The 11,673-nt window shown below is 36.4% G+C and overlaps 2 protein-coding genes across 3 annotated transcripts; one reads left to right on the forward strand and one right to left on the reverse strand.

Moving 5' to 3' along the window:
* Positions 1–1,118: 1,118 nt before the first annotated feature.
* On the reverse strand, positions 1,119–2,888 carry LOC121802948 (protein MHF1 homolog). The gene is made up of 4 exons (XM_042202642.1): positions 2,668–2,888; positions 2,513–2,584; positions 1,782–1,862; positions 1,119–1,580 (listed from the first exon to the last, which is right to left on the reverse strand). The coding sequence occupies exons 1-4, from the start codon at positions 2,777–2,779 to the stop codon at positions 1,435–1,437; spliced, it is 411 nt and encodes a 136-aa protein (XP_042058576.1). The 5' UTR covers positions 2,780–2,888; the 3' UTR covers positions 1,119–1,434.
* Positions 2,889–3,467: 579 nt separating this feature from the next.
* On the forward strand, positions 3,468–11,436 carry LOC121804594 (probable alpha-mannosidase At5g13980). Of its 2 annotated transcripts, XM_042204200.1 has the most exons (29): positions 3,474–3,987; positions 4,147–4,230; positions 4,321–4,409; positions 4,617–4,791; positions 4,965–5,084; positions 5,171–5,257; positions 5,338–5,409; positions 5,614–5,727; positions 6,012–6,112; positions 6,193–6,286; positions 6,363–6,530; positions 6,634–6,723; positions 7,055–7,120; positions 7,230–7,286; positions 7,381–7,594; positions 7,666–7,796; positions 7,939–7,998; positions 8,079–8,138; positions 8,217–8,288; positions 8,504–8,551; positions 8,687–8,806; positions 8,922–8,987; positions 9,372–9,484; positions 9,635–9,719; positions 10,104–10,214; positions 10,294–10,386; positions 10,489–10,536; positions 10,698–10,766; positions 10,939–11,436. In XM_042204200.1, the coding sequence occupies exons 1-29, from the start codon at positions 3,784–3,786 to the stop codon at positions 11,161–11,163; spliced, it is 3,036 nt and encodes a 1,011-aa protein (XP_042060134.1). In that variant the 5' UTR covers positions 3,474–3,783; the 3' UTR covers positions 11,164–11,436. The 2 variants fall into 2 exon arrangements, 1 of the variants encoding a protein (XP_042060134.1); XR_006051179.1 differs by lacking the exons at positions 10,294–10,386; positions 10,489–10,536; positions 10,698–10,766; positions 10,939–11,436 and having other exon boundaries at positions 3,468–3,987; positions 9,601–9,719.
* Positions 11,437–11,673: the final 237 nt, after the last annotated feature.

An 11,673-nucleotide genomic window follows, 5' to 3' on the forward strand; every position in this document is an offset into this window, starting at 1 on the left:
TAATTATGATGAGTTACCTACTCCAGAATATTTTTCACATTTGATTACGTGTAATAAGAATATAAATACATTCCACGTTATTAGTATATTAATAGTATTAATTTTAATTCGTATATATTCAACTTTCGTCTTGTGATGTGATTTAAGTTGTCATATATTATCAAATATCAGTATAAGTTTAATTTCAATAAATATATTCCAAATTTATAAGTATCTTAGGCTTATTCACTTTTAACTAGATTTGTATAATACTCCATAAAATCATAATGAATACTTTAAAAAAAATTAAAATTACAATTGTAGCCAATTATTATGAAACGTAATGAATGCGTAGTGCCGTAGTCAAATGCGAATTTTTAGTTTATATATGTATGATTAAATATATATTTTCTATTTCTTTTTTAAATTCATTCAGTTTCATTATTTCACTTTTTTCTGGGTTTTTCCCCCTTCTATATTGTGAATGTTACCATACCAACAATGTGAAAGGTTTTGTCTGCCACTTTATAAAATGATATTTGTATTTTGAAGTTGATATCAATAATATAGTCAATAAATAATATTCTATTCGTCCCATCCCGTCCCAATTGCATATGAAAGTATTTCCTACAAAATCCAAGCATTTAATTTTCAATACTTATTACTGTACTTAGTATGCATTGCCACTCAACTTAACTTAAACATGAGTATATTCTTTAATCTTTATGTCTGAAAGAAACGCATCAATTAAGGTAGGATGGTCGGCTGGGGAAATATTTTTTTACATGAGTTCTTCCTATATAAATGTGTAATATTGGATCCAATTATAATGGTGTTGGACTCTGACGTCCAAATTTTCAAATCAGATCTTGAATATTACTCTTTTAAGGACAACTGTTCTATGGATCACAATTTTGGGCAATTTTGGTTGATTTTCAATTTCATACTGTACAAGATTTTCAAAATTTGCAATTACAACAGAGACTAAATTTTCGATAAAACAAATCTGACATAGTTAGCAAATCGACATTGTTTCAGCTCCTTCATAACAGAAATAAAAAAGTGCCCCAATCAGCAAACATCAAATTTACACAAAAAAATACTTTTCAGTAATATAACAATCATAAAGGCACAAAATCTTGACCCACTCAACTATAGTCTTTATAGATATCGATCACTACCTTCTGCATCAACATGGATATATTCAAGTCAAAATGTGAAGAAATGAAGGAAATGTGAAAGTAAAAAATTAAACATAAGAAGTAAGAACAAGACTAATTTCCTGGCTGTTTAATGGATATGCTGGGGCTGTTCAACCACCATCTTAGGTTTCTCTGTTGATTCACATCACATAAATATCAAACATTTTCTTTGTCTCCCATCTGTTTCAAAGGGGATTAGATCCTTGAAGCAAAATAGCTTATATATGCAGATCTAAACATGAAAATTTCCTGGTCAGGAATCAATATGGAGCACTTCTTTAGCAGCTTTGTCTTCTTTTTTCGTGATCTTCTTTCTCTTCCGATCAGATTGAGGTTCTTTTGCTTTTAGATTATTGGAGAAGGACCTCAGTGATGCAGATAGATGATCATTGCGATGAGCTGAAAGCAATCCCAACAAAATAAAAGAATCCATTATCATATAAAGTAAAAATCATTCACGAAGAATAGTGAAAGAACAAAGATAAACCAGATGAAGAGTAGCTGCTGTGTTATACCCAACGACCACTGACAATAAAGTTTAGACAGTGTATGTATGTTATGCGGTTAGAGTGTGCATTAGATGACTCCATAGAATCTTACCAGAAAGTATGACGTCTTCCATGTTTATAGACTTGCGACCAGCATGCTGTGCAAACAATTCTACGTCTCTTGCTAACTGTTCTGTATTTCCAACAACAGTAGGTTTACCTTTAGCAAGAATTCAAGTCCTCTTTACATATATGTGTGGAGATTTCTCACAGCTGTGTGAACTGATAGGACTATATTACTATTACCATTAACAAAATTATTGACTCTTACAAATATATAGACCTCTTACCAAATAGTAATATAGTCATGAACACAACTGAAGCCAAAGGTGCGTTAATTGTAATAAGTAATTTCATTTCATAATATCCATCAGACAGAACTGCTCCATCTGAGGTCTTCTTTAAGAGCAACATCAATCACTTTCTTGAATTTTTTGTACTCGTCCCATTTCTGCCAGTTATTATCATCCATTCCACAGTCCACACATCTCCTTCCCAGATATTGTTCAGCTTATTTACATATGACTGAAACTTAGACATTACTTCTTTTTAGTTCTACTCTCAAGGCTAAGAAAAAAGTGAAATCATATCTCTTCACCTTAAGATTGTACACTTGTACACATTACGTCTGGGCCACAATGTATACAATTTGTGGATCACACACACTACATAAAAGTCATAATACTATAAATCAATTAGCAATATTTATAATGCATCGAGTTCAAGGTAACAATAGGAGACACACAGAGAGAGATAATGAGAGAAGCCAGGAGAGAGGATTACTAGCATATTTGAAGGCTAAATCGGAGATACACGCCATTATTGGCTGAGAAATTTCCATGCCGTTTCGCTTCGCTGTGCACACAATTCCCAAGCAAAAATATTAAAAACAATTACCCTAACAGTGCAAACATTCTGTTCGCAAAAAAAGCTTAAACCTTCAGTTTCGGCAATGGATATTGTGCAGAGGCGGAATCGATCCCTTAACAGCTCGCTGGCCGATTCTTCTTCCTCTTCTTCTTCTTCTCCTCGCTCCACATCGCTTGCCATTTCCCCTCTCTATCCTCTCACACTCAGTCAATCAATCTACAGATTTTGAGTTAGAAATTCTAGGGCTCCATCGCTCGATTCTAAAAAGAATTTGCGGAAAATAAATTATGCGCGGGAAAATAGAGAGGAGAAGTCGTGTGGACGAAACAAAGTCGCTAAATCATTCAATATTTTATTGACTGTCGCATTCGTCGTTACAGTAGTAGTAGTAGGTCTTTTTTTTTTTTTTTGCCCGCACGGGCTTAACTCAGTTGGTTCCTGGGTGGTAGATTGTCCCTAAGCAGACAGGATCGAATGCTGGCAGCCGCAGTGTGGGAGTTTCACCACTGTGGTGGCTCCTTGTGTGCTGGTTACCAGTGTAAGTTCCTCCCACCTAATGGGCAGCTGAGGTACCGTGTTTGAACCCCTCCATAGCGATGTCGGGCCGGGTTATGGGGGCGCCTGGGGTGAGCGAATCACCTTTTGTCCCTAAGTAGTAGGTCTCTTTTAGTCCCACGTTTGCGATATTTTAATTCTATTTTTAAATTTGTGATAAACAGAATATCACACTTTACTTTACATACAAATAAAATTAGCATAATTCAAAACGGAAGATTACATATTGCATCCTCAGCTGAAATGTACTACTACAATCAGCCAAAGTTTGGTTATTCAACAACATAATCTATTATGATCAAGGATAAAAACAGTAAATGTGGAGTTTGATAGTAAAATGACAGTCCCCTATCTCGACAAAGAGAATTACAGTGAGTAGCTGTACCTCCTCACTCCACTCCTCTTTTTCCAACACGCCTCCACCAAAATCCATTTTTCAAGTCAATAAATTTACCTTCTGCTTGTCATTTGCTGCAGACCTCATCCGCAATCCACTGAAACCCACGTTTGTTCTTTGGTACCAAATGATTATGGGACAAGAGTAGGTATTGATCCATTTTCTGGGGTGGGTTGCTCTATTTCTTTATTTAGCTGCTGCCTGGGTCGATTCCAGCTGCAATTTTCATACCATGCCTGCATTTGGGGTTTTAGCAGTGGTCTTCAGTGTGTACTGTATGTGTTTTTTGGTGGAGGGGACGTATATGGTTTACAACACCTCGGGAGGCGTTGTTCCAGGGAAGATTAATGTGCATTTGGTTCCTCACACGCATGATGATGTTGGGTGGTTGAAGACTGTTGATCAGTACTATGTTGGATCGAATAACTCAATTCAGGTACTTTGATTCTTCTATTGATGAATTGGGGTTTTTGAGTTTCTTTCTCCCAGTTGACTTAATTCGTGAGATTGTTGACTTAATATACTGATTGAATAGTTTCTGTGGAATTTGTTGAGTTGCAAAAATGCATTCCTTGATTCCAGCATGTTTGTGTAGGTTGCATGTGTGCAGAATGTGTTGGATTCACTTATTCCAGCGCTTTTGGCTGATAAAAACCGGAAATTCATTTATGTTGAACAGGTATCAGTTTTCTCAAATATAAGCCCGTTTATTTGATGAAAAAGTTGATGGAATGCATTGCTTATGTTAGATGCTTTTATGTTGTGATAGGCGTTTTTTCAGCGGTGGTGGAGACAGCAGAATGATGGGATGAAGGATACGGTCAAAGAACTAGTTAGCTCGGGTCAACTTGAGTTCATGTACTAATTTTAAAATATATTGTTATGACAAATTCGAAAAGAAGAGAAAATCTTATGAGGGCAGTAGGATGTACTGCTGTTTGTTTGTTTTTGTGGTTTTGTTGTGGAGGTGTAAGTGTTAGAAGCATCACATGATTCACATAAAAGCTAATGAGGGTTTTAGTTCATAGTTTTCATTCTCATGTCCGGTTGAATCTGCATTTGCAGAAATGGTGGTATGTGCATGCATGATGAGGCAGCAACACATTACATTGATATGATAGACCAGACAACACTAGGCCACTGGTACATAAAACGGGACTTCAATGTCACTCCTAGAATTGGCTGGCAGATTGACCCATTTGGTCATTCTGCTGTACAGGCTTACCTTTTGGGAGCAGAGGTACCATTTTCTAGAAAATGCACCTATATGCACTTATGTTTTCTGACTTCTGATTTACATGTTTTTGAGCTCTTGATTTTTTTATAGTCATTACAGAAGTAATGTATTCATAAATTATAATCCAGTATATTTTTTTTATCTAAGTTGAATCCCTGTTCTTGTCGGACTTTTAGGTGGGATTCGACGCTCTATACTTTGCACGTATTGACTACCAAGATAGAGCCAAGAGGTCTGCTGAGAAGAACCTCGAGGTTATCTGGCAGGGTTCAAAAAGTCGTGGTTCTTCCTCCCAGGTTTCAATACTTTTAACAATTTGATAAAATTTCAACTTATTAACTACTAGTTACTAGGCCGTCTAATTTTCTTTTAATTACTTCAGATATTTACTGGCGCTTTCTATGCTGGAAATTATGAGCCTCCAACTGGTTTTTATTATGAAGTCAATGATGATTCCCCTATAGTACAGGTAACTCTTTAGAGGACCATGTGTCGCCTCAATTTTTGTGTTATGCTGATACTGATATTTTCCATGTTTCTTGACTGAAGGATGACATCGAGCTGTTTGATTACAATGTTCAAGAACGTGTCGATGCCTTTGTAGCTGCTGCCTATTTTCAGGTGTGGTCTAACATTTATGGCTGCAAAACTATCATTTATTGTGGACTTTTGCTGATACCTATTCAATTCATACACTGTTATCTTCACCATGTCGTTTTCCTTTCTGTTTGGTTTAGTTATTGAGATTTGAAACTTTTCAAATAAGTACGTTTCTAACAAAATCATCTTGGTGTACTTGTTAACTTCAATTGGTTTTGTTTGCAGGCTAATGTTACTCGTTCCAATCATATAATGTGGACTATGGGAACAGATTTCAAATATCAATACGCGCATACGTGGTTCAGGAATATGGACAAGCTCATACACTATGTGAATCAAGTTAGTGATGCTTCCTGATGGTTAATGATTATTGGCAGAAATATCTGTATTTTGAACTTCTTACTTGCCTTCCCTGACACTCTTACGTGAAGATATCCTATTCTATTAGAAACCTACACACATGTGGAAGTGTGTCATTTTTGTCTTTCGTTAATGAACAGCCCAATATTATTTGCTAGGAAATTATTTTGTTGCTTATGAAGTGTTATTGCCAACAATCAACTATATGTGTGTTTGTTCTGTTTTCAATGATATGTAGTTTATATTTCTGAGCCTGCTTGCAGGATGGCCGCGTCAATGCCTTCTATTCAACTCCATCTATTTACACTGATGTGAAACATGCTCTGGATGAATCGTGGCCTCTTAAATCTGATGACTTCTTCCCGTGAGCTCAATATTAAATATTTGAGGTTTATGCATTATTCTACTTCAGTTCTGTAGTAACAACATCAAGTTGTGTATCAGGTACGCCGACCGTGAAAATGCTTACTGGACTGGATATTTTACGAGTAGGCCTACCAGTAAAGGATATATCAGAGTGCTGAGTGGCTACTATTTGGTATGCCGAGAAACTCCTCTATATGTGTTGGATCATCAAGGATTTATATGACATTCTATACTTGTATGCTTATTAGGCAGCAAGACAGTTGGAGTTCTTTGTAGGAAGAAATAAATCAGGTCTTACAACCGACTCCTTAGCTGATGCTTTGGCAATAGCACAACATCATGATGCTGCTACAGGTACTGAGAAGCAGCACGTGGCTGATGACTATGCAAAACGACTTTCAATAGGTTACGAGGAGGTAGGGTTTCCCCTGATATTATGAATCTGCCATTAGTATAGTTGCTCACATCCACTTTCTTTTTTTTTTGTAAAATCATTATCTTCTGACCTGAATTGTGTAGTCCAAGGATGTCGTAGCTGCTTCCCTTGGTTGTCTAACACAATCACCATTGTCTTCAGAATGCAAAATTTCTATCACAAACTTCAACCAGGCAAGAAATCATGCACTTTCCATTCTATCTGACTTATCCTTTGTTATCTATGGATACATGGAGTCTGAGTGTTGTCTTCATTTTAACTTCTGTTATGTTTTCCTCACCATTTCAGTTACTAGTTGGATATGATATTTTTTCTTGCGGAATTAATTATATGCATGAAATGTTTTTTTACAGTGCCTGCTGCTAAATATAATTATATGCATGAAATGTTTTTTTTAACTTCATTTTAACTTCTGTTATGTTTTCCTCACCATTTCAGTTACTAGTTGGATATGATATTTTTTCTTGCGGAATTAATTATATGCATGAAATGTTTTTTTCACAGTGCCCGCTGCTGAATATAAGTTATTGTCCTGCAACAGAAGTTGATCTTTCCGCCGGGAAAAAAATAGTAAGTAATATATTGACTTGACCGTGTGACGATTAATTAAAATAATAATTTACATGTTCTTTTTCATTGTATTTTATAATATAACTTGCCGTCTGTTTTCCATCTGCAGGCAGTTCTTGTTTACAACCCTCTAGGGTGGAAAAGAACATCTGTTGTCAGGATTCCTGTGAGCCTCTTGTGTTTGCTTCATTTTTTACTAAATTTATTAGTATAGTTTAATAAGATCTTGTTCATTTGCATTCTTGATCAACTTCACCCAGGTCATCAACGAGAATCTCTCCGTATCAGATTCTACTGGAAAATTGATTTTGTCGCAGCTTCTTCCTATAGTTAACGCTTCAGTATCCACGAGAAAATTCTATGCTAGTGCATATACGGGTGAATCCCCTTCATCTGTCCCCAAATATTGGCTCGCTTTCACAGCAGTAGTTCCACCTCTGGGTTTTAGTTCTTATGTGATCTCAAGTGGACAATGTAAGCCTTAGATCTTATCTTTAAAGCAGTGTAGTATAGTGCATTACTAATACTTACATGTTGCAATCTAGCTTCTGCCACGACTGAACTTATACCAAACACCGTTGTTACTGGTGGCATTGAAGTCGGGTCAGGCAATTTGAAGCTTATATACTCTGGAAAGGATGGCAAGCTTATGAAATACATTAACCTCAGAAACTCGGTAAGCCATTTAGAGAAGGTCAATGTCTTTTTCATGTCATCTTCATTCAATCTGGTAATATGCTCAAGGTCAAAGTCAAATATTACTACTGTCTATTACTAGCCATTCTCGTGCCCAAACGATATACATTTTTTTGTTGAAGGTCAATGTCTCTCTGGAGCAATCATATAGTTATTATGTTGGGAGTACTGATGAACTTCAGGTAATCCTTATGCATGGTTGAGACTTCCCTCATAGAGTTGTTGCGTTGAGTTTAATCTGTCATATTCTTACTGCTTGAAGGCTTCTGGAGCATATGTTTTTCGACCAAATGGCACTCATACAATACAGTCTGAAGAAAAGGTATTTGTATTTCTGATAGTGCTACAGTTTTTTCTATTCTGACACGATCATGCTGTAATTGTTCATCGCGTGTTGTAGATTCCACTAACAGTATATAGGGGGCCACTCTATGATGAAGTTCATCAGACATTTAGTTCATGGGTACATCAGGTATGTTACAGATTAGTTATAATAACACTATTTAGAGAGAATGATTGCGCTCTAACACATGACGGGCTTTATGAAGAATTGGGACCTCATGTTGTACGATAACTTCTAGCTATATTATAGATAGCTATATTAAAGATACCTATGTTTATTTTGGTATTATTGAAGCAAAGTTCAAAATTATGTTTTTGATTGACTGATTAATTGTGTTTGCATAGACCACAAGAGTTTACAAGGAGAAAGAACATGCTGAGATTGAATTTACTGTAAGTTAATAGTCTTTCTTCGGTAAATTATATGCTATCAGTCTGTTTAATTTATTTCTGTTATAAGTCAAGTTGAAAATATGAATATAATAGAAATTCTCATATTAGAGACCTTATTAATTTCCTTGATATCAGGTCGGACCCATACCCATAGATGATGGGAATGGAAAAGAGATTGTGACTCAACTCAAAACCATGACAGGAAACAACAAAACATTCTATACAGACTCAAATGGGCGTGATTTTCTGGAACGGGTATGTACATCAGCTGTTAAAATTTTAAATATTCCATTCTAAAGTGTGTTCATTCTAGTTGAATGTTAATATCAAAATTTGTGCTGACGTTGTAAGTTTGACCGGTTCTTCTCAGGTTCGAGACTACAGAGCTGACTGGGACCTTCAAGTTGACCAACCAATTGCTGGAAATTACTACCCAGTATGTTTGCACTAAAGTATCACATAAACTGTGTTTTTCTTATGTTGTGGTTCATGTACGGAGGAAATTTTGTAAGCTTAGTAAAAAAGCCTTAAAAAGGTGAATCCATGAAACTCATACGTGAAGGATTTGCTCAGTTGTATGTCATATAAGCACCAATCCATGAGAAAAGTCGTACTAGTTTCATTGGATGTGGGTACAACATTTGTAATTTCTTAATGTTCATTTCGCATAGTTCTTGCTAAAACTCACATTTTGGCCTAGCAAGATAGATCTGACCTCACTATTTCTGTAATCGAAAATGGGAAATCCATGGAATGCAAGTTTAAGATTAGTCTTGGTGTATAGTAGTTTATCTTATATACATCTCTGTTTCCCTTTCAGATTAATCTTGGAATTTACATCAAAGATACGAGCACAGAGATGTCGGTTTTGGTGGATAGATCAGTTGGAGGGTCAAGTATTATTGATGGAGAAATCGAGATAATGCTACACAGGTCAATCTGCTCCTTTTGTCTTCTATGTAAACATTAACTTGTTTTCTTCCGTCTCACTTAGTCACTTTTTTCTAGTTTATAGAAATATTAATAATTTCTTCCACAAATGCATGCAGCTTTAAGATATTTACATTAGGCATCAATTTTCAGGAGGTTGCTTCATGATGATGGTAGAGGTGTTGACGAGGCTCTAAATGAAACCGTGTGTGCCCTTGATACATGCACGGGTTTAACTGTAAGTATAAAATGCTTACATGGATTTATTTTATCCTTGTTTTGAATGCCATGTTAGCAGATGATGGATATTTGCAGCCATTTATGTTGTTGTTGTTGGCAAATGATACAAACATATCTCACATTGGTGTAAAGAGAAAGTAGAACCACTTAGAAGTAGAATCACTATTTAACTCTCATGTGCTACTCCACTTATAACCAATTGGTTTTAAGATGGAACCCATGGACTTGTATCATGGTAGCATCATCATCATCGTCGTCGTCGTCGTCTTAGTATGTCCCACATCGATGTAAAGAGAGAACTCAAATGATTTGATATTGCCTGGTTTTCATGCTTGAAGATTTATATATTTTGCATAAGATTTATCAATAATATTTCACACAGGTCCAAGGAAAGTACTATCTCAGATTTGATCCACTCGGAGAGGGATCCAAGTGGCGTCGGTCGTTTGGACAGGAGATATACTCACCTTTCCTCCTGGCTTTCAGTGAGCAGGTAAAAGCCATGGATAAGCTGCCCCTGTCGCCGATTTATCGACATTTATGTGCTTGACATTGCATACGTATACAAGCAGGATGATAAGTGGACAAATTTCCCAACACCAACATTTTCGGCCATGGATCCTTCTTACAGCCTACCTGATAACGTCGCAATTATAACACTCCAGGTAAGATAGTCAAAATGAAGAAAGTACGAAGAATCTTGAATTTTATATATACCAAGACATGAATTATCATGCGAGGTTATCTCTGCTCTTATGTCGTATCAGGAACTTCAAGACGGCGCTGTTCTCCTCCGTTTGGCGCATTTATACGAGGTTTCTGTTCTTAAATCATGCTTTTTGTTACTGTGTCAGTTCCCACTTTCAGTGCACCTAATGATCCGTTTTTCCCCTGCAAAATGTAATAAATTTCTGAAAAATAGCATCAACTTCTGGTGTATAACTTCATACACTGTCTATTTCTCGTATGCTGTCAGGTTGGAGAGGACAAGGACTTATCTAGCTTGGCAACTGTGGAATTGAAGCGGGTTTTTCAAAATCGGAAGGTGAAATGACATACTTAAAACCTAAACTTTGGTGTGTTTTGCAACATTGTCCGAAAGGTCGTTACATTTTTGCAAAATGCTCTGGAGTTCATGCCATAAGTCGATAATAATCCTTCTTATCATGATTCTCTCTTGAGATATTTTTTCATATAATGGTCTATTTTCCCATCAGATCAACAAAATCAAGGAAATGAGTCTATCTGCCAACCAAGAAAGAGCAAAAATGGAAAGGAAAAGACTACCTTGGAAAGTAGAAGGCTCCAACACAGAATCTCTCTCTGATTTGAGAGGTGGTCCTATAGATCATGTGAAGCTGGTGGTCGAGCTCGCCCCCATGGAAGTACGGACCTTCATCCTCGACTTCAACCCGGATATTGTTCCGTACAACACGAGGTGAGTTGGTTTTTCATGCTGCATTCTGGAGCAATGCCCGGGAAGGACATTGATCTTGTTAGTTGGACGCCTATGTAAATAGCTCGATAGAGAGTTCGAATAAAGGCTCCTGACATGTTGGATGCATCAGAATGCTTTGAGAATAAACAGCTGGTTTCCTTGGTGAGATGTGATCATTGTCGCTCTCTCTCTCTCTCTTGTAGTAGTTGAATTGAGAGAAACATGGATCAGTTATGACTTTTTTCTTGTGTAGTAATAACAAGGATTTTTCCTGCAATATTTGAAGTTCAACAGTCAACAAAATATTGAGGCCGAGATTTAATAGGGAGCGACTTCTCTCTTCCAAAAAATGCTTCCTTTCGTCCCACCATAAACCACCATAAATAAGTCATTTTCCTTTTGGAATGTTCCACTAGAAATAATCTTTCTATTTTTAACAACAAATAATACTTCCACTTTTTCTCGTACTCTATCTTTTTTTTACTTATTTTATTTTTCTCGTTCACTCTTCTAC

This window comes from Salvia splendens, chromosome 5, assembly GCF_004379255.2.
Source record: "Salvia splendens isolate huo1 chromosome 5, SspV2, whole genome shotgun sequence".
NCBI classification, from domain to species: Eukaryota; Viridiplantae; Streptophyta; class Magnoliopsida; order Lamiales; family Lamiaceae; genus Salvia; species Salvia splendens.

Bases quoted from the DNA above. Each gene is read 5' to 3' on its own strand.
- LOC121802948 (XM_042202642.1), bottom strand. From the start codon at position 2,779: ATGGCAAGCGATGTGGAGCGAGGAGAAGAAGAAGAAGAGGAAGAAGAA. The intron at 2,585-2,667 runs GTTTAAGCTTTT...TTGTGTGCACAG, and splicing joins ATCCATTGCCGAAACTGAAG to CGAAGCGAAACGGCATGGAA. The intron at 1,863-2,512 runs GTAATCCTCTCT...TTGGAAATACAG, and splicing joins TTTAGCCTTCAAATATGCTA to AACAGTTAGCAAGAGACGTA.
- LOC121804594 (XM_042204200.1), top strand. From the start codon at position 3,784: ATGCCTGCATTTGGGGTTTTAGCAGTGGTCTTCAGTGTGTACTGTATG. The intron at 7,999-8,078 runs GTAATCCTTATG...TACTGCTTGAAG, and splicing joins GGAGTACTGATGAACTTCAG to GCTTCTGGAGCATATGTTTT. The intron at 9,720-10,103 runs GTAAGTATAAAA...TATTTCACACAG, and splicing joins ATACATGCACGGGTTTAACT to GTCCAAGGAAAGTACTATCT.